We start from the raw sequence: 26,445 nt of genomic DNA, 5'->3' as shown, positions 1-26,445 counted from the left end.
TTTTCTGGTTCAGATCTAAACAGGAGAACTGTATAGCTGCAGCAAAACAACTGTATTACTTTTTCCTTTACTACCTAAATCTCCACAAGGTTAGCTTAGAATTTAACACCACAGATCACAGTGAAGACAGCAATGAATCATAGATAACATGAAATGGCCTTAAAACCTGAAGAGACAGCTCACCTCATCTTAAAAAAAAAAAAAAAAAATTGTCCTCTTACCTGTCATCTTATTCATTATTCTGCGTGATGATACGGTCTGCATGTGTAGTTCGGTAGAAAGAAAATAGTTCCTACATGAAAGTGCTCACAGAAAGGTCTGTGGATTATCTTGAGTGATTAGGACATGATTTTTGGAAAGAGACATTGCTGTTGAGTTTTTCAAATGTGTGTTTTCTTTGTCTCTTTGAGCTCCACAAGTTGAATACAATCTAGTTCCATTATATTGGAGAGAAAGTAGACATCTCTACAGTGGACATCTCAAACACTGGGCAGCTCACACCAAAATAATATAGATCGATGAATAGCAATACAGGTATGAGGAAAAATATGTATTTTGAGGTGAACTGTCCCTTTAAACATGCAATTTCTTCGTCCCTCAGATTTACTTTACCTCACTTTTTTGACATGTTCTGCACCCAAAACTGGGATTGCATTAACAGATTAATAGAACTAATATATTCAGAATCATTTTTATTAAAACATTTTGTTAAAAAATGTTATACTCCAGCACTGTCTGTATAGTCTGCAAATGTAATGGACATATCCATCAATGACTGATCTAACTGCTTTGTCTGTCTTGTCTGTCTGTGAGAAAACCAGCCAGTTTTGGGGGGTTTTTGGCTCTAATATACGTTTTTATTTATTGATTTGGTTCCTGTTGAAGTGGCATTTATAGCATACATGTACCTCTACGGTGACTACATTCAGCATCCTGCCATGTGCTTTTACTGTAAGTATTGCTTTGGAGTAAATTATAAAACGTCATCTGTGAAGCTCTGTCTATTACAAGGGTCGAATCTCTTTCAGTGCAGTGAATTTGCAATGCAATTATAATAAAACAGTGAATATTTATTTGCTTTTAAAGTTCAAAAAATAAATACAACTACTGATTTTGTAAATAAATATTTAGTTGGAGTACATAGTGTATAATGTAGAGGGAGGCCATGGATTTAAAATGGGATTGAGGAACATCTCAAAAACTGCCAAGTTAACAATTAATTGTTTTATTTCTTTTGAATATTATTTTGAGAGGAGCGTTTTGTAGTAGATAAATATTTTAAAAGCTTTTCAGACTGTTCCGTAAAAGGGAAATCTCACAGTATATCCTGCTGATCATTTCAGTTGCCTTATCATCACAAACTGACGGTGTGCGTATAGACAGTGGAGCAAACAGTTAACAGCCAGCAGGATTTACAATGAAATGAATGTTTTGTTGTTGTTGTTTTAATTGTAAATAAATGCCCTAAGAACTTTATAGTCTCTTGTGCATTATATTGCCCTGCATCTCATATCTCACACAATATTCTGAATGCCACATAGTCAAAATCCCTGCTGTGAAATGACTACAAACTGTAGATGTTTCATTTCCCACTGTCTTAATGAAAGCTGAGAGAGAAAGCCCCATGAATAAATGATTTGATGTGGCTGCCCACAAGTATGTAAAACTAGAGCAATCTAAAAGTGGAGGCTTCCCTTGTTATACAACAGTACCACATGGAGGAAAGGGACATGTGCCTTTAATGAGTCAAAAGGAAATAAAACTGAATTATGGCTGAAACGGGCTTTCCAGATGTATCTGAAGGGGATGATCATAATATGTTAATATAATTATATAAGTTGGAAAAATATGCCATTTTACAGTGGGAAAAAGATGAAGTAAACACTCTCTTTTTCTACTGTGTTCTGAATACTTTGGACTTTTGTTGCAAAAACATTCATACTGTAAAGGAAAAAAAAGATCAGCCTGCAAAGTAAAGGTCAGTTTTGTGTGCGAGGAGAGACCCGCCGGACCATGCAGGGTTTTTCTTAGCCTGCAGCAAATATTTGAAATACAATAAAAAAAAATTAAAAAAAAAAACAGCAAATACCAAGCAAGTTAAACTGGTGGTACCCTTTATGAAAACAATAATTTTAGAATTTATTAGTATAAAAATTTTTGCTCTTACAGCTGCAGTTATTTGTGCTACACAGCATCAGTGCAAACTCTATGTCAGAGCTGTCATTTCTTTCCTTTTTTTCTATTTTCTATAAAACTGTTAAAAGTCCACACCCTCCTTTACTCATCCAGTGTTTACACAAACCATGTGACCCCATTAGGAGGAACACCACTTGCCACAAGCCAAATTTTCTGTCTCATTTATTTCCTCTCGGCTGCAGGTTTAAATATTTATTTTCAAATGTTTACTTAGATAAATACTGATGACCCCTGTTGTTCTACAGGTATGTGGTCTTTTGTAAACACCAAAACATGGAGGCCAATTGGGAATAATGATCGATGATTATGATTAAAGATAACAGAGAGCTCTGTCAAGCTCAAATTGCTTGTTATTCAGTCTCCAACGTGAGCTTAAAAAGATAACAGAAAATATCAAAATTGATAAATTAATAAATTACAGGTATCTTATGAGTCACGAAAAGAGAGTAGTCTAACTCAGACTTAAATGACGACGGACATGTTTACCTGTGTTGTATCCACTGATCACTTGGCTCAAACATTCAGTCATGATTTCTTTTTGCACAGTTCATTTTCTTTCAGTTGTTCTCAATGAGTTAGCCCATCACTGCTCTGCAAACTGTTCAGGAAAACTGAGGAGTTAATGGCTCAGTTGCAGCAACCATTGCTACTTAGATTGTTAGTGCCCTCCAGTGGAGCCATTCAACCCTTGAATTTATCTACCGTATGTGTCAAAGCTTAGGTGCACACCACAAGGTATTGTATTTGATTTAAAAAAAAAACAAAAAACGGTCTATAATTAGGATTTATTTATTTAATTTCATAAATGTTAAGTAATAGTAAGTGCATGCAAAATTCTAGCAATGCTCTACGCATCAGGGCAAAAAAAAAAACAAGTTATACACTAACAAACAACAACAACAACAACAACAACAACAACAACAACAACAACAATATAATAATAAATAATAATAATAATAATAATAATAATAATAATAATTCTCAGACTGCCTTTAGCGGCTAATGGTTCCGGCGGAACCCTTGTACGGCATGAGAAACAGAAACGCTTTACATTTCTGTTGCTTAAACCGGAAGTAGGCTTCTGGAGTCACATTGAAGACGAAATCCCGGTCAAACGATTTTAAGGTAATGTAAAACTGCTTTTTAAAAAAAGTTAAATAATTTGTTCACGCTGCCAGAAGGTGTATGACCAAAGTGTCTTAGCTGCCGTTTTCTTTGTGTTTATATCGCGGATTTCACGTCCAAAACGGACCTACAGTGCTAGTTAGCATTAGCAACAGCCCGCAGCGAAGGGGCCACCCGGCAATCAGAAAATCATTTTATTTCTGTTTTTTGTGTTTATGTAGTTATTTTGTATTAGCTCTGTAACGTAAGTGCATTCACAGATTTTTTTATTTTCGTTGAGGATATTAGTGAGCGTCCGTCCCTTTCCTTGTCGGCCGGTTTAACGCTAATCCGGTCATAACGATGTAACGTTAGCGGCATCTGGCCGTTATTTTCATTATTTTATTGTTTAGTAAAAAGTAACGAGGACAGTTTCCCAAAATTCACACATTTTGTCCCAATTATGTTACTTTAACCATCATAGTTAAGGAGCCGAGGCATTCCTGTCTTGCAGCAACATTTGTGTCCTTCTTTTATTATTTCATATTTTCAATAAACTCTGTTAAATATTTATAACAAATGTTTTAAATCACAGATATAGTTCTTCTTTAATACATAAAGAAATAACAATACACATTAAACTGCACACACACTCACACACAGTGTGTGTATGTTTTGTGTGTGTGTGTGTAGTTTCAATTATACCAAAAAAGATTTTAAACTTATACATATATTACTTTACTGACGTTTTTTATGTGCTCGATTTAACCATGTACCCAGTGCAAATAATATTTTTTAATTTTTATTATTATTATTGTTAAAAACTATTTTCATCATTTACTGTGTCCTTGAAATTATTTTTCACCTTGTTAGTTAGTTAAAAAGAAAAAAGAACGACTCATGGAGGACGAGAACTCAAAGGAGGAAAATATGTGAGCATAAACTCTCAGTTGTCCTTTTTTTCCCTCCATGTTTCATGATGTTAATCTGTTTGTCGCAATCTTAAAGTCACAAATTCTTAAATTATGAGGACAGTTGGAGTGATTTGAAATAAACAAAAAAGAGTTGTAGTCATAAAAGCTAAACTTGGTTTACTCAGTGTGCTATAGAAAACTTTGCTGAAATTTTTAGCCCTGTTAGGTCTACAGACCAGTATAAACAGTCTTCCCATAAGGATTTTGAGTGACTGAGAGTGGCCTGAATTTTTTTCTGACAGTTTAACATGTCAATATTATAATTAACTACTAAAAACAAAAAAATCTATCTTTTTTTCCCGAAATGTTGCTGCAAAAAGAAATGACCAGCTCAGCACATTTATTTTCTGTTGTTCAGTTAATCCTCATTATCACTTAATTGTTTTATTACTGAGTTGAAAGCTCCATTGAAGAGCTTTGACCAACACACAGTGCTTTGCTCATGCCCACAGGACCAGTGACCAGCCAACCGGTTCCTGATGACTTGACTTGGATGATCATTCACAATGTTTACTTCAAAGATTGTCCCTCGTCTATTACGTAGAGCAACTTGTAAGTAGGATCAATCATCTATTTATCCATTCACTCTCATCTCAAACTATATTTTTGTTTCATGTCACTCATAATTTGTTGTCCCTAAATTACTAGGTGCACTTCAAGCCCATGGAGAATTTTTAAATGGATCTGTACGACCGTTCTCCCTGCTTACTGCTCTTCGCTACAAGAAAAACTAAGAAACTACTCAACAGCTGCAGACAACACACCTCCTCCTCGATGGGTACAACTGGAGCCTGAACTGGAGGAGGCTCTGGTGCCACGTAAACTATCTGTAAGTCCTCTAGAGAGCTGGCTCTCCCTGCGTTACTCCCTTCCTCCCCTGCTGGAAACTGCTCAGCCGCAGGAGGATTTAGGGCTGCTGGAGGAAAAGGGTGCTGCCTCCCTTCTCTGTCCCCGTTTTGGAGGATGGGGAGGGCGCAGCAACACCTCTTAGTTGTAAGAATGTTCTGAAGATCCGACGGCGGATGATGAACCGGCATAAATACAGGAAGCTGCGAAAACGGACTAAATTTTTGCGGAGGAGAGTGCTGGAGAGCAGAGCAGGGGAAAAAGAAGCAGGTGAGACTCTACTTTTTTGATGATTAAAAAAAAGTTTCTGTTTTCAAATAAGGATCTTATCATACTAATGAGACAGATGGAACTGTTTACTTTTATATTTGGTACAAATGTTATCGTAACTTTTAGCAAATTTAATATTAGGATGTGTAATAACTTGTTAAGAAAATGAACACTTAAGCTATTTTTGAAATGTTATCGTCTTAATCAGTGTATTTTATCGTTAAATATATTATAAAGTCTTAACATAACTTGAAAGAAAATTATTTTGTGTAGGATTGTTGTAAATTTTGTGTGCTTGATGTGCTCCAATACAACCAAATTTTCCTCAACTGCCAACGGTGTGTTTGCAGAAACGATTCGAGGATGATCTAAAGAGGATTTGGACACGAGCTGGACTGAAGAAGGCTCCTGAGGGATGGCACCCACCTAAGATCTTCATTAAACAGTATGGAAACAAATGAGACTGAGAAACACCGATTGTGATTAAATTTTGTGTCACATGATCTCTCACATTAGACACTGGTTCTGCACGTCACACTTCACACACTGCAGTTAAAACAATCAGCCTACTCAGGCATGTCTCAGTGATGAGGACGTACTCCATACTGATATGTGTACAATTATTTTTAACAAAGTGTACATAATCTAATAAAGATCTTTCTCTGTTGAGCCAAAGGCATGTCGTGCTGTCATTTTCTGTAGGCCACGTTTTAGGCTGGTAGTAGAATTATACAGGGTTCACACAGATCCTTAAAAAGGTCTTGAAAGGCATTGAGTTCATTAATCCAAAAATAGGCCTTTGTTGATATTAAAATATCTTAAATCAGCCTTTCAAAAGTCTTAAAAATGCTAAGGCATTTGAGGTAGGATTTTTTTTTCTCTGATGTTGCGTTCTAAAGTCACAAAATGATTGGTAACATCATATAAAAAAAATATTACCAAATGCCTCTTGCATGACCATCATCCGATTCAAGATATTTTGTTTCCAGCCTAGATGCTGGTAGTATGGCTTTAACGGGTCCAAGGCAATGCGTTTGAGACTCCATTTACTTCATCAGCGTTCATACGGTCAAGAAAAACCTGAAAAAGTCATTTCAAGGCATGGAAAAGTTTTGGAAAATTAAATATACTCTGAAAGTTTTGGGGGTGGCATGGCGGCTTTGTGGTTAGCACTATTGCCTCACAGCAAGAGGGTCCCTGGTTCAAATCCCGGTTGGAATGGGGTTCGGTCTGGGCGAGGGCCCTTCTGTGCGGAGTTTGCATATTCTCCCCGTGTCTGCGTTGGTTCTCTCCGGGGTCTCCGGGCTTCTCCCACAGTCCAAAGACATGCAGCTCAGGTTATTGGTGACTCCAAATTGCCCTTAGGTGTGACTGTGAGTGTGTATGGTTGTCTATATGTGTCAGCCCTGCGGTAGTCTGTACCCCGCCTATCGCCCGATGACAGCTGGGATTGGCTCCAGCCCCCCGTGACCCTCACAAGGACAAGCGGTTACAGAAAATGACTTGACTGACTGACTGACTGACTGACTGAAAGTTTTGGAAAGTCATTGAATTTTACCCCACAAAGCTGTATAATAACACATGATGTGTTCAAGGACCATTGGAAATTTGATAATTAATCCAGTGATAATTTCTGTTTTTTGTTTTTTTTTTTTTTTACAGTTTCTGGCTGTGATAAATGCTGTTATATTTGGTGATTTTTACAGAAAACTTTTCTTTTAAAAAATATAGATTGCCTTAAATAGATAATTGAAACACTTACATTTTTCCTTTTCCTACAGTTGATGGCAGTATTGTGCAAAATGTGAAAAAATGCATTCACTATGGGACTATCAATCTCAGTGGTCTTTAAATGTACTTATCTTTATAGCACAACAAATAAGAGCATCAATATCTCAGTCGACTGTGATTATTTAAGTGAAATTAGCTTGTACATTAAAACCTTTACTAATAGGCCTTGAAGTAAAATTACTTCCTTTGAGGGATTTAATTCCAAAACCAGCGTTTCTAAGATCAAAAAGAGGGGAAATGAGGGAGGATCTAGTTTAATCCCTTCCTTATGTGAAAGATCTCCCAAGGACTTGTTTAACAACCATATAAATTGCTGATATCCTCACATGTGTAACTGAGGAGACTGATGTCGAAAAAGCATTTGTTTTTCTACTGATGAAAAAGTCTTTTCTGTGTAACTAAGGTAAAGAAATATTGCTGGTGGGGAATCGATACAGCATAAAATTGCTGTATTTTTGTGTGGCAATATCGAGTAGATAAACTGAGACCAAGTATAGTTTGTTTTTTTGTTGTTGTTTTTTTAAATTCTATGAATCAGTGTTTCCCAACTGGTGGTTGTGGATCTAAAGTGTGTAGATTTTTTGCAAGTGACTCATGAATGTGTCATGTTTGTAAAAGCCACATTTTTTTTTTTTGAAGACATTGTTACAGGCGGCATTTATTATATCATCCTGTTATTTCCAGTACAGCAACTCTTTTATTGCTCTGTTCCTCTTATTTGGCTTATTAACATGCACTTTGCAGTGTCACTGATTTTGAAGCAATATGCACTTTTTGCAGTGCTGTTTATGTACTAAGTTTTTATTATTTACACTTTATTCTTGCATTATGTTTCATTTCATTGTGTTCCAAGTCCACATGTTCACATTTTGTGGAAAAAAGTGGTAATTCATCTTATGTGTGGACCTTAAACTAATGAGACATCTGGACCCTGTTCCTGAACCAGTTTGGAGCCACTGCTATAAATGATTATACATTATACTTTTTTTTTTTACCCTACTAGAATGATGAAATTAATAGATTTTTCATTTCAGCAGATGTTCGGCTGCAACAAAAATGATTTAATTGAGAAAAACAGATAGAAAACTTATAAAACAGATATTGAAAAAGTTATCCATTGGGGACACACTTTGCAGTTGGAAGACGGTAATAAATGGCAATATTTTCCAACATATGTTATCGCAATACTCAGCATATTGCAAAACAGTTAAAATTACAATAATATTGTAATGTGACTGAAGTATTGTTCTAAAGTATTGTATGGTGGGCCTCAGGTGACTCCTACCCCAAGAAATTTATAAAAATCAGCCCATAATGTTTTGGTAGTTGTGTAGTACTAGTACATTATAAGACCCCCCCAGATAGATAGATAGTTATATGTTGCTATTGCTACCCTTTTATGCACATTTAAAGGACTTAACCTTTAGTGCATTTTTGATTTGTCGAGTATTTATTTGTTTTCTAAAAAACCTTTAAGTGTATTATAGTGGCCCACTACAACATGTTTTGCTTGCAGCAGCAGAGTGTCTGGTTTCCTCTCTGGTGGAGGCGGAGCGTGTGAAGCCTCCAGTCTGCAGGAATACAACAGAATCCAGCTGAGCCGCAGCTCGATGCGCAACTTGAAGCTTTCTTGTGTCTTATCAATTGATGCGCACACAGACTCCTGACAGGCTTTTACCTCCGCTGACAGCACCGTGAAAGAGATGCACCTCGACATGACTCTCCTTCAGAGTAGGTTTTTCCACTTTTCTTGCCTTTTTGAGGGAAAAAAAGTAACTTGGGGAAACTTTCTTTGTTCCATAATTGGATCCAGGTTAGAAGTTGCCCGTCGGGAACAAAAGCCAAAAGCCAGTCAGTTCTCAGGTCTGTTTTGCTGCAGCTGCACCGTAAAAATCTTAGTAACCAAAATGTTTTTGCCATGTGAACTACAAGATTGACCCAATAACAGCCTGCATTATTAAGTTTTTTTTTTTTTTTTTAAAAACTGATATTAGCTGCGTTTTATATTTTTAAAAACAACTTTTTCGTTTGGTTTCCTATTTAATATTATAAACAAAATAATCTGTGTGATGATCTTTTAAAGCTAGTTTTAGTGACGGGATGTCTATAGTTTTGAAGACCTAGAAAGTTTTTTCTACGTTATTTAGGTTTATTTATTTATTTATTTATTGAGGCTATTTGTAGCATATGTGTACTTTATTAAAGTACATATAGCCTACCCATATTTTATTGGGCTATTTTTATTGCCCTTATTTATCTGTATATCTGGGATATATATTCCTGTATTAGAGATGTTTCTCACGATTACAGATTATAATTTTTCTACCCAGCTTTTATTTTGAAATATTCCGAGTTCTGCAAATAAGTGCGTGGAGCTTCGTGGACTTGAAGGTGAAACGGATCATTGCATTAAACAGTAACGCTGCATGGCTTCGCATCGGCCTGTTGATAGTGTGTATGTGGGGTTTTTTGTGGCTTGATCCCAATGTGTTTCTAGTTAACTGCGGTGTGAGTGCAGGAGTCAGCACAATCCGGCAGCCAGTCATTATATGTGTCAGTAATGAGTGTTTCACCACGAGTGGGCTGCTTTGAGTCCGGACGACGTGGAGGAGGGGGATTACCACTGCAGCATGTTTATGATGAGTTTTGTCTTAATTACCGGCCATCGACAGACAGCAGGGCATGGAAAAGATTAGAACTGCTGTTTTGAACAAAATAAGATTATAAACATGGAGCTACTAATTCAAGGCAGAAAATGACAAGGTCACAGTGAGGTTACTTGTCTGAGTTGTGCAGCTCGCGGAGGCAATCCCTAGATTTTGTTCAGCAGAATGGGAGTTCAATAGTAAAAGGTGCCCACACGCAGATGATGCTCGCAGTATGTTTTACCTTCACAGCTGAGACATTTGGGTTTTATCTAACTAAGAAGTGGTGGTAGAAAGTAACTCAGGTACAGTTTTTAAGGTACATGTGCTTTACTTTAGTATTTCCATTTTCTGTTGCTTTGTATTTGTTACTCCACTACATTTCAGATTGAAATATTGTACTTTTTACTCCAGTATATTTATTTTTGATCAGGGGCCCCTGAGCCAGAGCCTCTGCATCACTGTTGTTAAGTTTGCTTTTCTTGTCAAATGGCTTATCATCATGTCAGTAACAGAGCCCCAAAACTCCTAAAATCAAAGCAAAATTTGAGGAATAGCCTTAACATTCAAAAGAAAAAAAACACCATGATACATTGTAAGTGAGTATTTCTATCCTCTCAGTTTTGTGCAATATGGGCCCCTCATCTCTGTTGGGAGAAATGTGCATGTTGTACCTGGGGCGGGGTAAGGGGGCCTTTTTATGGGTCGGGGCCAAGGGGCCCATTGTGCCATAATCCATCTATGGTTACTAGTTACTTTGCAGTTTAGATAATACAAAATATAATCAACAAATCAAGTATGTTGTGCAATTATCGATAAATATAAGACCCCATTGATCCTTTTAACATATTGATGCAATTCACAGTTACCCAGCAGTAAAAACATATTTACAAGCTACAACACTGAAGTGATGAACACATGAATGCATCAATAATCACTATTCAATAACATAATATAATGCTTATTGTTATGCAGAATAAGTACTTTTACTTTTTGTACATTATTTTGACACTATTATGCTAAAACCTTTGTACTTTAACCTAGGAAAAACTTCTAAATGCATGACTTATTTGTAACAGTGTTTATTGCACTGAGGTATTGCTATTTTTACTTTGATATAAGTACTTATTTCAACACTGCCAAAAGGGTTAAGCACATATAGACATCAGCTCATTCTGCATGTGTGGCCCCAAACTTAGCTCTGCCATCAGTTAAATAAATATACATTTACAATAATGTCCTTAGTGAAGTTATGCATTAACATTAACCATGTATAAATCTTCACTTTGCTTTTCATGTATTTTCATGTACAGCATGTATAAAGCTTCACTTTGTCTGAAGATGTTTATCTATAGAGCATATGTGACAGTTCCTTACATATTCTCAGAATAATCTAGTTAAACCTGGAAGTATTTACTCAACCTATGCTGCATTTCTATTTTATAGTGAATCTGTTAAATATCTATAGAAAAAAAACAAAACAATTAAAATATAAATGCCAACTGATAAGCTGTTGAAATATTACAAATACTCTGAACTATCTGTAGGCGGACTAACAACCTGCACTTTTATCTACCCCAAATCTCAAATGCAAGACTTTTTACCTGTAACAGAATATTTCTACACTTTGGTAATATTACTCTTATTTACATAGATCTGAGTACTTCTTACACCGTTACCAAGAATATGTAACACACAGGATCCTGCACAGCTCTGTTCCTATTTAGTGCCACCATCAGTTATATGAAGATATATATACATTTACAATAATGGACTCAGTAAAGTTATGCATAAATATCAAAAATAAATCTATAATAAAAAAAAGCTGTACATATAAGAAAAAACAATGTATTCAGCAAAAAAATAATATGAAGGCCAACACAATGGAAAATACTAACCAATTGTAAAGATTTGCATATCATATGCAAATAAATGTAACTAAAAATACCAGAAAATCTTGGCTGCCATCTAACGTCCACTTGGATGTACTCACAGTAGAGTCAACAGTGTCTTTCTCCAGATGTCTGAATGTATCTTTGTCCGTTTAGCTGAATCTGCAGCTGGACACATTTGTTTGATTTATTCTCAACCTGTGACGGGGCTGTGAGTAAACTCCGCACACACACATCAGCCATGAATCACAGAAATATTGCAGCGTAAACGCATGCTTTATGTTTGAGTCGAAACCTTTTTTTGTTTCACATTTGGATCGACATTCTGCTAAGTGATTCTCAGTGTGATTCGTGGGGTTACAAGTGACAACAGTGATTTGGCAGATCATTTGGATAATGCCTGTTATTAAAGCTGGTGGAGCCAATAGCGCATTGTGAAGTCTTAACTGTTAAAGCAGCCTCGTGAGTCATCAGCCTGCGTGTGTCTGGAGGAGAGATGAGAGAAAATTACAGGGGTTGGGACACTTTGTTTTACCTTCTGCAGGAAAGTTTATAGCCTTCATTAGAAGTTTTCCAGCATGAGGTCTCTCCTCTGATGCCAGTGTGTGTGCTCAAATCATTTCGCTCAGCTTGAAGTACTATTATACTGGTCTATACTTACAAAATTACTGCATGCTGAGCTGGACTCAAATCACTGCATGAAAGCACAGTAGCAGTGCCCCGATGAAGTATTGTTTGGTTGTGGTGAAATGAACACCGTCTTCATGAGTCTGTTGCCTGCGCTCACATGTGAAGTGAATTACCACATGCAGCCATGATGAGCAAAACACCTGGATGGAGAAGGTTATTTTAGGCCTTGCGAACTGTATCAAACTGATTTTGTGCAGCTTGCTTTTAGGCCATCCGTGATCAAAATTAACGTGTATTTTGGACATTTCCGTTTTCACTAGTCTGAAAGAAGACTTGTTATGGAAGCAAAATAGCCTCAAATCTCAACACGTGTCTATCCTTAACTTAAGGAAAGGCAGCAGTAACACAATACAAAAATATTCTACTGCAAGTCCTGAAAATGTCCCCCAATTAAAAATAGAAAGATTACTAGTAAAATGCACGGCCACCGTAGTAGGGGGGAGAAGTAGGACTGATTACCCAGGGCCCCAATAAGAGTGGGGCCCTCCAAAAGCCTGGAATGAAGAGTTTTGTTTTGTTTTTTTAGAACATATTAGTATCATAACTAAATAACAATTGTCTGAATAAATATTGGTTGAAAGACTAAACTTTGTATAAATCAATAGGCTCTCTGAGGCCCCTTTCACCCCGTAAATGTGCAAAATAGTTAAGTATATCCCCTCTCAAGGATTCGTCTCTAAATGCAGCTACAGCCTAGTGACTGTGCTTATGTTTGCCCAGGTTTTAAATCATATTTTTATCTGAGTGCTAATGCTGATTTTACTTGTTTTTATTTATTTTACCTTACACTACTGAAATTAGTTTGTTACTCCTTTTAAAGTATTTTACAATTTGTTTTTAATTTTCTGCCATTTGTGAAGCAAAGTGTTTTGAAAGTGCTAATTAATCATCTCTATATATCTGAGCATTGGGAATTTATCCATGCATTACACTGTCCTGAAGGCTCTGCACCTCTAGCCTCTACAGTTCACGGTACCCAATACTGATACAGTGAAAATACACAGGTGTGTGACAGGGTGACTGAAGTGAGCTGAAAAGCAGCCTGGTTCTCCGTCCCCTCAGGATCATGGCCCTGCAACAAGCCAGCAGCAGCCAGTATGAATAGAGGCTCTGTATTATTTGGCCACAAGCGTCTCCGCTGGACCTTCAGCAAACACAGGATGAAATAGCACTGTAGAGGAAAGTACATTAGAAATAGCAAGTGCTCAGTAGGAAAATTTCCTATCTCTAAAGTGAGAAAATGCAAACAGCAAAATATATTCACCGAAAATACTGTTGACATCTGGTGTATTTTTTCTGCTGTTGTATTCCCGTGTGGAGCTTTTAAAGTCTTGCCTTTTACCGTGTCCTTGTTGCTTCAGTTTTCCTCTGTTAGTTTAAACAGTCCTCTCACTGAACCCACATCTGTTCCAGCTCTGAGATCTTTCACTGTTCGGTCAGCCCAGGTCAAACTTTAACTCTCGAGCCACTGCAACATTTTGCTGAGTCTTAGAAGCATTTTTAAGAGTTCATTCGTGAACAGGCTGATAATCTGTAATTTAGCTGCAAATTTAAATGAAGCACCTCAGTAGGATGCAACTCTAACCACTTGTGTTTTTATCTGTTTCAGTTCTTGCTGTGCTCTTGCTGCCAGGAGGTAAGATTTTTTTCTCCACGCACTACCTTAAAGGAATACTTCAACCACAGAACGACCATTTGTTGATCAGTTTATTACCCGTGTTACACTGCATGTCTGAAGAAAACGTTCTTTTTCGTGCATGCCTCCACGATGAATAAAGATTTTTGATGAATTTAAGCAAAAGTGGGCAACATTTAGCAACAGCAAAACTTTATCAAAACAGCCGTTTACAAACTCTCACACACCTCGTGCAGTATAATCCAAGTCTCATTTACCCAGTCATATGCTCAGTACTCCCCAAACACACGCATTTTCACCAGTGGTGTAAAGACAAGAAGTAATGATACTTCTTTACAGTATTTAAGTGAGCAGAGATCAAAAGCACATGCTTCCCAGGCACGCTATTCATCCATGCATGAGACTGATGACGTGTTTTAAATAGTGAGGTTTTAGCAAGAATGTATTTGTTATGAGACCTAGATTATGCTGCTCGAGTTGTGCGAGAATCTGTAAATGGATGTTTTGCAACAGTTTGGAAACAGATGGACCCCATTAACTTTAATTCATCGAGAATTTTTTCTGTTTTTGGATTCTTTGTTCACGGTGAAGCCATCCAAGAAAAACAACGTTTTTCACAAATTCAACATAACGTATTGAATATTTGATGTATAAGTGATTATGTTGTGGGTGAAGTGTCCCTTTAACCCTTTGCAATCTGAGCTTGATTTCTTTCAAAATTATGGGGTAAGGTCAATTAGAAACTGAAGAAGAAATTCTATTAAAATTCAGAAAATAATTGTAAAAAGTACAAGAAAATTACATGAAAATTAGAAGAAAAAAGCAAAACAACAACAACAAACAAAAAACAACAACAGTAAAACAAGGAATTGACCTAGGAAAAGGTACTTAAAAAATAAAAATAATGTGTTTTCAAAAGAAGGCAAACCAATTTTGTCAGGGTTCGAAGGTTAAAATATCTGTGCAGGTGTCTGAATGCAGCGCAAGAAAAGTGATATTGATCCAGGTTTCAAAGGGTTAATCTATAGTAGCTCAAGTTTGGTGCTTCTCTTTTTGACATTGATCCTCTCAACATGCATTTACTTTTTTGTTGTAGCGTGGGGTCAGAGCGGCGGCAGCAGCAGCACTCTTGGCGTGGTGGTGGAGGCCAAGAACATCACCCTCCCTGAAGGGTCTAAGGCCGTCCTGCCGTGCCACAGTCCCCGCATGGTGTGGACCCAGGACACGCTGAAGGACCGTCAGAGGGTGGTACACTGGGACCTAAAGCACAGCAGCCCAGAGTATTCTGTGGAGCGAGTCCTGGACATGTCCCCCGGGGCGCGGCAGAGGGTCTACAACGGCTTCAACAAGGGACGCATTTCCATCCAAGACTCTGCTTTCAATGATGGCAACTTCTCCCTGATCATCAACAGTGAGTCTTTCCATATTCTTTAAGTAGCACCATGTACATCACACTCTTTGTTTTTTAATTTATTTACAGTTCTTTGGATGCTAATTCTTTCCAGATGTGGTCACAACTGACAAAGGACTTTATACTTGTAATCTGCACCATCACTACTGCCAGATTCACCAGTCCATTCAAATCCAGCTAAATGTCACAAAATCAGGTAAGGCTTTCGAATCATACAGCCAAGTTATTCCATGAGTTATGATGCATGGATCTAATGTATTTCACACCTTTATGTTTCCAGCTCGGAAAGAGAAACGCTACTGGGATGGAGAGAAGACTGTGTTCGTGGTCTTGCTGGGCAAGTCCGTGGTCTTGCCTTGTGTGAACCGGCGCTCCCTGTGGAGAGAGGGCCTCCAGGAGGACCAGCAGCAGGTGGCCCACTGGGACTTCCAGCCCCCTGGTGTGCGTCCTGATCGGGCTGACCGCCTGGTGGACCTCTACGCCTCCGGAGAGCGTCGGGATTATGGACCACGCTTTGGACAGAACAAGATGAGCGTGGAGGAGGATGCTTTCACGTTAGGCGACTTCTCACTGTCCATTTCTGATTTGAGGCCTGTCGATAAAGGCTTGTACTCCTGCCACCTGCACCACCACTACTGCGGCCTACACGAGAGACGCATCTTCAGGCTCACTGTGGGACCTCCACTTCCGTCCGCCCCCACAACAGCACCAAAAATTTTCCAGAACGATGCTCCAGAGCCAAGTAAGTCACTCAAAATTAGTGATTAGTCAATAGAACTGTGTTTTTCCAGACGAATGGTAAATGTTTTTCCCCATAGGGTTTCTCGGCTGAATTGTGCATACAGTGACAACGCTGCTCCTGGACTTTTTGTTATAATTATAGACATAGTTGGTCAGTTAAGTCAGTTCCTCTCCTCCTCTGCCAAATCTCTTCTCTGACCTCTCTGTTTTTGTGTTTGAGTTTAAGAGGGAGGGAGGAAATCGAAGGAATGTTGAAGCTAGTTGAGCAAGAAAGAAAGAGGTGGAAAGACAGAAATCTTTCTTTTATTTTTTTCTTGTGTTAATTCAGCACTCCAAATTAAAAAAGTGGGTTTTTTGAGTCAACTGTATGCAGTTCTGGCTTGAGAAGCTCGCTACAGTAAACAGCTTTAAATTGGCTGCAACGGAAGTTGTCTCATTTTCCGTGCTGACTCTTTTTCTCATTTTTACAGCTTTTTTCATTTACTGCTGGAGACATTTTAACTGGGCTGAGCAGAGGAGCAGGCTCCAACAGCCAGTAATTTTGGGCGTGGATTGGGTCTATCTTGTGTTTTTTCCTCCATTTGACCCCATTTTCCAAAAGTCCCAACCACATGTCTAGACTGGTTACTCTGTATCTACAGTTTTGTTTATTCTTCTTTGCTCCCGATCTGCTCTGTTTATCATGCTGATGTGTATCGGCCTCTGGTTGAGGCGTGTTTACCAGCAGTTAGAGGAAGTCTGATACATCTGCTCAACATCTGGGCCAGCTGTGACATGAAAGAGCACAGTAAGGGGAGGGGACGTAGGTATGTGTTGGACTATAGATCATCCTCTCCTGTAAAGAAATCCCGTATAAGCTCCATGTTGAACAAATGCACACGTGAATAGACAACATCCTGCCTTTGAGTAAACCTCAGCTACGAATTCTTCTTTATACACTGCTGCTCTTCTCTGTTAGATTAAAAGTAAGCTGTTTGTGCTCACGCAGGCGCCAGCAATCATCTTAGATTACAAATGCCACGAAAGCTTTTCACTTTAATGCTGTAATTATTTCCGGCAAATAGAACATTATTTCTTCATGACAAATAAGGAGGCGTTACATGAACTGTCAGCAGCTCATCTGAAATCTCTATCTCTGAAATTGAAGACGCTTTCCTTCAGTTCATTGACTTGCAAATGACGCATATCCCACTGGAACAAAAACACAGGCTAACCTCTGTGCAGCATATGTGAAATAGCCGTTAACACGTACACACTTGTCAGATCTGTCTAGAAAATGGAAATGGGCTGCTGCTGCTGGGACGTGGCTGCAGCTCGGGGTGTGACAGGGGAGCTCTAGAGACAATGACCTTGGACATCTCTCTGCAGTTTAATGCAGATTAGCTAAATTAAATAGTGACAGGTGATAATTGCCAACCAAGCTCCCACTTAGGAGATGGGTGATTAAGTCAGAATAAGATTTTTTTTCATGATTGGCTGGTTTTGAAAGCATGAGCAAGGAATGGTACTTTGCAGGTTTTCCTCATTCCCTCATTTGGGCCTTTTACAAGCATCCAACATAGCTGCTTTAATGAGAGACCATAGAGTAATGCTATCCTTGAGAGGAAAAGATTTCATATCTTTCATGATCCGTTTTTCCTGTGATCTGGCTTCTGTGATCGGGCTGCATTTGAATTTAGGGGAGATTTAGAAATTGAAAGACAACAATAAGAAGCATTTCTTGGCTGGACTGCAGAATGTGGGTGTTTCTCCATTGGCCGTTGCTCTTTCAAAATGAATTAAGTGCTCCAGGGATGATGTATTTCTGTAGGGCGACACGAAATTTAGTGTTGCCTTGGTTCCCTTGTCAAAAAGCTTGTGGGATTTTTCGATCAGATTTTTTGATTATTACAGAAAATAAGCTCTGTGGTAAAGAAATGTTAATGACACTTGCATGTTTTGTTCAGCAAAAAAAAAATCTTCACAAATGAAAACCACTTTTATGACTTTAGGAGCCTAGATGCAATCACAAGAGGTAAAAAGCTAACGTCAGGCTATAAACAAACTATGGCCACATGATTTAACATCTTCGCCTTTTTTAAAGCAACATTATACAACTTTTAGTTGATTGTTAACTGTCATTTCCAGGATGTCAAAAACTGTGTTTGGTTGATGGTCAGACTGAAGCACCAACCAAAAACGTTGGTATTTGACGACTTGGAATTGAGACTCAGCAATCAACTAAAAGTTGCATAATGTTGCTTAAGGACACATAAAAGTTTAAAAATTCACACTGGGGTATTTACTACTGATGTATTTTATGTCATAGAAAGAAATGTGAAATTCAGAGGCAACAAGGCTTTTATTTTCTTCTGTTTCACAGATAAGAAAAAAATTAATTGCAAAGCCCGAACAAAGTAGCATTTTGAGTCTTGTGTGTGGTGTATCCTGGCTTCATATGGGTAGAGGAAAACTCAGCTAGCAGCTTGGCTAATTTATGCAATGGGAAATGTCATAGCATTATGCTAATAATGTTAGCGGGTTGTATAAGTGTGAAAAACTTGTCTAGTTGTAGACAATTGTTTTATCAGTGAACTTTGTGAATTATAATGGAGCTGCATTTGAAATGTAACTTTTGTTAGCCTAAATGTTGGCATTGTTCTAAGCTTCATATGAACAGCGGAAAAGACTGTTAACGTTAACGTTGCCAAGCATAATTATACAATGTAAAATGTCGTGGGTCATGTTACATTAAGTAAAAAGCATTTTGATCAAGTACAGCTCCACAGAGAAGAGGTCCCCTCTGCTGTGTGAGAGCATAGTATTGTTTTTGTGTACTGTTCTTCATTTTAACATTTATTTACCATAATCTTTTTCTCACCACTGTGAAAGCCTGTCAGAAGTCCATGACTAAGTGAATACTGCCACTTCCTGTTTCAAATTAAAAGCCATAGTTTCAAACTAAAAGCTTCCTAGCACCACATACAGTCCTACCACATACTAGGTTTTGTTCTTGTTACCCTACAAAAGCTCTGTAAACATGCATTGAAGGGTTATTTGGTGAATGTATCCATAGTACAGAACACTGTACTGTATCAGTGTTTATATTAGACATTTGTTATTATGGTCTTGCATCTCCAAGCCCAGTATTTTCTGTGCTTGACATTTTAAGTAATTACTATCAACTAGGCTATCTACAGAGTGTACACAAACTGTCAGGGTTACAGTGAAAGTGGGAGCTCCCTGCAGTGTTGTCAGATATGTGTTTAGGATGTCAAGTTTACTTCTGTCAAAGGTGTCACAGATTTATTTTCAGTCCATGCAGAAACTAAACTTCTGTGTTTGTGAGAAGACGTGAAAAAAGGCCTAAATGGAAAACTAATAGAGACATGCAGACAGACCACATAACAGAATCTGTCTCTCTTTCCCTCACACTTTTTCTCGTTTCTGGTCAGCCTGTGTTTTTCTGAGGAAAAAAAAATAACAGCTGCATGACATCAGGTCTGGAAGTCATTACAGCCGAACAGACATTTAACTCCTGCTCTCCCCCTCTGGCTTTTTCGGAAACAAATGAAAAAGAAGAAGTCTCGCGGGAGGAATAAAAATATTTAATTATGTCAAAATACATTTGAATCTGCTTTTATTGCCATTACGTGAATCCAATAACAATCCAATATATTACATTTAGAATATTACAATAAATCCTCTACAGTATATCCCATTGTTCTCTTGATGTTTACCATGTGAGTATTTACTACACCTCCTGTAAGCTCTGTCTGTTTGTGAGAAAATTGATCTTGTCTACGTTCTGCCTTTAGGGACTGACGAGGTGGAAGGTCCTCGTGTGGTGAATGTCATTCTTCCAGAGCATCGAGGTTATTTTGTGCAACATCTGGGCTACTTCCTGGCAACTTTCTTACTGCTGGCGCTCATCGTTGTCGCTGTCATTGTGCTGACTCGGCGCAAAAAGAGAGGTACTGTGTGTGTTGTTTAAAGAAACAGTGTATTGGTCTTAGGGGGATTTAGAGCCATCTAGTGGTGAGGATTGCAGATTGCAACCAGCTGAAATTTCTCTCTAAGTTAGAATTCTTTCAGTTTTTATTGTTCAGGAAATGTTTACCGGGAGCTACATTATCCACAGATGTTCCTTCCTCTCCTGAACAAACAGACCAGACAATTAAAACCAGTAAAAATACAGAATTAAGCAGTTTCGTGTTACAAATCAGCATTTCTCCTACACTGTTTGGCATGTCAGAGAGGGGCTGCTTGCCCAGCACCTGCATATGTGTTAAATCTTTTTACTCTTATAACTTAAGATGTAGAACCCATAACCCATAAACCCGGCCCTTGTTGTATCTGACAACCCACTTTCACTTTATAATTATTGAAAACATATTCATAGAGAACACGTTGAATGGATACAAGGTGTTTAAGATTTTTGTTAATTTTTTTTTTTTTTTTTCAGGGCTGGAGTATGACTTCCATAGATCTGAACGGTAAGATTACTGTGCAATAAATTATGCACAATTTTCCCTTTAAATTAGATCAAATTCTAAGCAAAATAATATTTTTTTCTGTGCAGGGGCAGTGTGATGAGTGGAGTGGAAATGTCATTAGACTCCACAGAGCTGAGGACTTATAACCAAGAGCCTCTGAATTCAGGTACAGTAACCCTCATCCACACGCATGCGGTAAACACACATTTTCTATCTTAAAAGAAAACCCCAATTCTCATAACCTGTATGTCTATTACAATCCACAGACTACAAAAACAACCTACTCAAAGAGAGAGATATGGCCAAAGACTGCAATAGGGGTGAGCAAAAGAGTTTTATTTCAGTCAATAAACATCCAGCAGTAACATCCGTACAGTTACAGATGAAAAACATTACATTTTATTGATGTGGTGTCTCCTGTCACCTCCTTGTTCAGACTTTGACGGGAAGCTGTGGAAGTGAGTGCGATATTTGTGAGATGCTGCTGGCAGGTCCAGGGCGAACACCGGAAGAGTAAAGGACCGTGGAGAGAAGGGAAGCCCATGAGAGGACAGGAGGAATGCTCCCTCTGCTGTAACTCTAGCACACTAAGCTTTTTCACTAAAAGCCACCATCACTTTTTTCATGTTTTTGTTTTTTTTACACATAACTTGCATTTTCACCAGCTGTTATTACAATATGGTTTAACATATATTTGATCCTTACTCTTTGCATTTGTTAGTTTATGCTTAATATTGGATATTTTTTATCACCCATTTTATTTTATTTTTTAACGAAAATGCATGCTGTTTGTTAAAGTATGATTTATATATACTTTGCATGCTTATAGAGCTGCAAGCTCACAGCTCTTTTCCATTCTTGAAATTTGATAATTTTCTTTTTTTGCACAAATTCTGCTGTACGGTAATTTGTAAAGGTGTTTCATCAGGTCTCAAAGGTAACGTTACTGTAGGTAGACAATTTCAGACAGTGTTTGGAAACATATGCCACACATTTCTAGCTATTTTTTTTATATAGTAAGACATTTTAAACAGATAATGGTACTATATAAAAAGCAAAACAAAAACCAGTGACAAAGGGACTACATTTAAACTTTTGGTGGATTTTATGTATTTAAAAACTTCAGACTGCAAGAATTACATTCTTCTCTAAATATTTTTTTCCCAAATGAATATATCTGTTCATTGATAACTTATCAGATGAAAAATTGTGAAATTGTAGGACCATGGACTAAAGGCTCAGTCTCCAGAAACTCAGGTAAAAAATAATTTTTAACCATTTATTTGGTTTTTAATGGGCTGTGCAGTACTTGTTTGCATCAAGCATGTATAAAGTAACCTGGTTTGTAAAACACTGAATTTCATTCACTAAATCTGCTGGTCAATGATACAGGTATACATCTGTTATAAAATGTGTGGCTGTAGCTCTATGAGGTCTACTGCAGGAAGAAGAATGTCTACTGTCTCGGTAATACTAAATAACAAACTGTAACCCCTTTTCTCTCTTTGTCTCTTGCTCTCATGCACTCTCTCTAATGTTGGTCTCTTCTAAGAAAATATTTCTTCTATTAAAGATTCACAACAGTGGCCACAGACTCACTATTTGTTTGTTACTGTCACTATTTCACTGGTTGGTGAAGGGGATCCACAAACATAAACTCACATTTGGTGTTTGGATGAAAGGGAAACTGTGTTATGATCTTATAATGTATCCTATCAGTAGCCCCTGAAGTCTTGAGGATAAGGAGTCTGAGAGAAGCAACGTTTGAGGTAAGTAATTTAAAAGCATTAACATTGTGTTCTTAAATGTAATACATGTGCAGTTTATGTGACTAGACTTCTGGAGTTCCACCTATTTTCACTCCTTGGGTAATCCAGTAATATTTAAGCATTATATTCATAGGATTGTCTAATTATTGTTATTGCCCCCCACCCCCCACTTGCACTTCATGGTAAAAAAAAAGTCAAAAATTAAATAAATAATGATAATAAATTAAAAAAAAAAATCATAGGATTTTAATTTGGGATTTTTTATTGCATGTTTTTCAAATTCATTTTGTCATTTGTACAAATATAGGTTGCTACTGAGGTGTTATGTCCACTGAGTACATGGGGTTAATACATGCAGGGCTGGACTTAATTAATATTGACTTTAATTGCTGCTACAATTTTTTTTTAATTTATTTAAAGGGAGGACCCTCAGCCCCCCATTTTCTAATCCCCCCCCCCACACTTCTCAAACCAGAATAACGCCTTTGGGTCGTCGTATATTTCAGACTACTTGTATTTTATTATTAAAATATTTTTGTTTGGAATATATTCAGTTTTATTTTATTAAATTAATATTGCGTTTAAATAGCTGCCGTTTCAAACAGTACAAATGCTTTAACAATAATAATAATAAAAATAGAAAGCCTCCATGCCCCATAAAGCCAGTGCGCTTCCTCTTTGTTCCAGTCCTGTCTGTACATTACAGCGTACAGTATGAGCATGTTGTATAAGAGGGGCGCGCACAGGCCTGCGCACAGGCCTGCGCACAGCCCAGACACGCCACTAGATGACAGCACTGTCTAAACAATTAGCTTGTGAAAAATAGCAATATTCCCAACTCCATATCGCAAGGATGTGGACTGTCCCTTCCTGTTTTAGTGCCGAGAGAGCCACCGTACCGACTCACACCGGAGCAGGAATACAGGCGCTCACAACGCGATTATGTCTGGATTTTCGCCGCGTTTATCCAACACACGGAGCCATATCTACCATCGGGGGCCAAACAGGTTAATGTATTAGGGAATGCTGTTATGTTATTCTACGGGTAGCTGGTAACATAGCAGGCCTGTTTATTACGCTGCCAACCCTTGTTCCTTTCCTGTGTCAATGATTGTCCTCCCCTCACTCTCATGGCGGAGACTAAAATAATATATCACATAGACGAGGAGGAGACTCCTTATCTGGTCAAACTGTCCGTTTCTCCGGAGAAAGTCACCCTAGCGGATTTTAAAAATGTCCTCAACAATCGTCCGGTCAACAGCTACAAATTCTTCTTCAAATCGATGGACCAGGATTTTGGGTAAGTGGCCACCATGATTATTATTAGCCCCGTTCGTCTGGCTCATGCTATTTATTATCGCAGTGTGTGTATAGCCCATATAAAAAAAAAACCTAATTACAGGCCGTGATAGGCAACATTGTTACATGTGTGCAAACTACAGTGCCATGTCTGTTTCCACGCTCCTGGCACCTGCTCATTATTACTATCCTGTGCGCAGTGGAGGAGACACACGAGTGTTTGAAGTGATACCAGATCTGTCCAGAGCCCTAATGACGCAGCCCTGCATGTATTACCCAGAGCCAGACCCCTGCTCCCCTTATTAATGTCAACATATTAACCCATATTAGTGTCAGTATTTGAACCATGTGGAATATAAATGTGAGGGCAGTGTTGACAAAGCCTCCACATGTTCAAGTTCTCAGGTTTCATATATTGTTTTCGTTTGGCATGTGTTTTTCTACTATAGATCATAAGAAATGCCCATTTAACTGTTATATATTCATTAGTTCTCTCACATATGTAATAGCCAAGCAAGTTTTCTTTATTTACAAAAGCACACAAACACACACAATGGACTGCAGGTGAATCCCAAGGGAATATGGTAACCACAGGCCAGTGGTTGTGACTATTATATGCAATCCTGCACCCAGCTTTTTACATTTAATTGCGCCAGAGGAGCAGATAAGACAAACAGCACTTAATCATCATAATAACCTTGTTTTTCTAAGAAATATTGTATAATTACTGAGTTGTTACAGGAATGCATGCTTCTTTTGGAGGTCCAATAATGTGATCGTTTGAAACTCATCACATCCCAAAATTAACTGGCTATTTGGACAGATATGTAGACACATAATAGATGGTATTGTCTTTCGCTGTCATGAGGAGAGAGAAAAAAAAAATTAAATTATATTTATATTTTAACCTGACTTTATTGAAGCATTAGTTATGGAACAAAATAGAAGATTTTCAGAGGGTGTTTTTGTAGCAGAAAATTGGAATTGACTGTTTTTCTAGAGTTTGTTTCTCATTTTATCATTTTTCATGGTGGATTATACCACAGAAAATCACAGCAAACACTTCATCTAATCAAAATCAGAATCAGAAAATGTATTGATTCCCAGGGGGAAATTGTGATTTGTTATACTTGCTCTGGTGTAAAAAATTATATATGTAAAAAAATTAAGTAGAAATAAGAAGTATGGAAATAAGACTTAATAAATTAAAATATGTACATTATACTACAATTTTCAACACTAGCATGTTAAATATTAAGAGTATTATGGGAATGAGTGATAATATCAGCATGTCATCTGTATCAGCAGATAATGGCTTCAAAATGAAATATCAGCAGCCGCCCAAAATGTACATTTCTGTGGATATTACAGGCCATTAAGATGACACTTTAATTATACGACTGTAATTAGTCAAAATAGGTCAAATTTGCAGTGGTTTTGGCTATTGTCAGGATTAATCTGACAGTTTTATTTAAAATTTGTGACATAAGATTAAATATGGCATGTTTTAACCTAGGTTAATTTTTTTTTTGTGCAGTGAATGTGAACATTTCTAAAAGCATTGTATTTTATGTCTGCCAGTGGGCCATATGATAAGAGTAGGTGTAGTATGTTAAGTGCAAAGTGTTTAAAAAATATAGAAATATGTGCAATATGCTGCATTACAATGTTTAAAACTAGTATGTAACATTTCATAAGAATACAAATATTTGCATACATTCTATATATAGAATGTATGCAAAGTAGAAATAAAAATATATACAATATGTACATAATAAGCACTGGATGCTGGATTTAAGGAATGATTGAAATATTTAGTCTCTCTTTCTTTTTTCTCTCCATCTCTCTCTTTGTAATCCTGATTCTCTGGAGTTACACCATGTCTACAGAGCTCCTCGGCTCTCTTGGTCAGCGCCTTGTCTCAGGCCTCTGCTGAGGATGACATATTTGTGTCAGGGCCTGTTTCTCATTCCAGTCTGAACAGTCATACATGGCGGCCTACACACATTAGTATCTAGCACTGTAATCACGATTGGAGGAAATGCAGACGCAGGCAGTGTCTATAGAGCCAAACGTCATCCATTTCCACTGCAGCCTGACCTTGTGAGGGAAACTGGCTCTTCCTGGTGGCAGGCTAGGCTTGGTGCGCCGCTTTGTCCCCCAGCCCCGGCTTCCTGCCTCTGTTGCACTGCGGGCCGGCCTGCTCGCTGGGCCTCAGGTGATCGACAAGCAGATTATGGAAACAAACAAAGCATGTTTGCTTTCTCCACATGGAGACGTGGCTCCGTGTTGCTGAACACACCGCTACAGTAGGCCGACTGGCTCCTGCGTGTGCATCAACAAAGCGTGTTAAATTATTGCGTGAATTGGACATTGTCAAATAGCACACAGAGCTGTTATATACAGTTTATAAAGGCATCTCCAGCAGCATTCCAGCCTTTGAGTTAAGGTTGAATATTCAGGCTCAGTGAGTGCCGTATGGTACTGGCACAGTATGGAAGCAAACCCAGTCAAAGGCACAGAGGATAGCAGCGCTTTGTGGTAGCCATTCTGGCTGTACTGCATACACACAGACAGTATGGCTGCTGGAGAATTAGCTAGGGAGGAATAAGACTGCTGAGCAGAGAGGGAAAACATCAAATCCCTTGCAGTTATAGACAGTGTTTGAAATGTAAATGAGCAGTCAGTGCAAGGTCCTCTGTAGTA

At 38.0% G+C, this 26,445-nt stretch overlaps 3 protein-coding genes across 5 annotated transcripts in view; all 3 read left to right on the top strand.

Annotated features, from left to right (window-relative positions):
* Nucleotides 1–3,244: 3,244 nt before the first annotated feature.
* Nucleotides 3,245–6,065, top strand: LOC121947323 (aurora kinase A-interacting protein-like). Its single transcript, XM_042492320.1, is given in 6 exon segments — nucleotides 3,245–3,321; nucleotides 4,727–4,826; nucleotides 4,923–4,967; nucleotides 4,970–5,198; nucleotides 5,200–5,386; nucleotides 5,741–6,065. Coding segments are annotated over 5 exon segments (618 nt in total). The 5' UTR covers nucleotides 3,245–3,321; nucleotides 4,727–4,780; the 3' UTR covers nucleotides 5,852–6,065.
* Nucleotides 6,066–8,771: 2,706 nt separating this feature from the next.
* On the top strand, nucleotides 8,772–22,257 carry LOC121947520 (matrix remodeling-associated protein 8-like). The gene is made up of 10 exons (XM_042492600.1): nucleotides 8,772–8,912; nucleotides 14,018–14,044; nucleotides 15,141–15,455; nucleotides 15,550–15,651; nucleotides 15,736–16,197; nucleotides 19,994–20,149; nucleotides 20,641–20,671; nucleotides 20,758–20,837; nucleotides 20,938–20,991; nucleotides 21,108–22,257. The coding sequence occupies exons 1-10, from the start codon at nucleotides 8,885–8,887 to the stop codon at nucleotides 21,131–21,133; spliced, it is 1,281 nt and encodes a 426-aa protein (XP_042348534.1). The 5' UTR covers nucleotides 8,772–8,884; the 3' UTR covers nucleotides 21,134–22,257.
* A 1,059-nt stretch (nucleotides 22,258–23,316) lies between these two features.
* Nucleotides 23,317–26,445, top strand: part of LOC121946932 (segment polarity protein dishevelled homolog DVL-1-like) — a 33,723-nt gene continuing 30,594 nt past the window's right edge. For all 3 annotated transcript variants that reach the window (XM_042491768.1, XM_042491769.1, XM_042491767.1), the window contains exon 1: nucleotides 23,317–23,740. In XM_042491768.1, the coding sequence (XP_042347702.1) occupies nucleotides 23,571–23,740 (170 nt within the window). In that variant the 5' untranslated portion in view covers nucleotides 23,317–23,570. The remainder of the gene's footprint in view (nucleotides 23,741–26,445) is intronic.

The sequence above is a fragment of the Plectropomus leopardus genome, chromosome 8 (genome assembly GCF_008729295.1).
Source record: "Plectropomus leopardus isolate mb chromosome 8, YSFRI_Pleo_2.0, whole genome shotgun sequence".
Classification (NCBI taxonomy): Eukaryota; Metazoa; Chordata; class Actinopteri; order Perciformes; family Serranidae; genus Plectropomus; species Plectropomus leopardus.
This window is presented reverse-complemented; position numbering and strand designations above follow the sequence as displayed.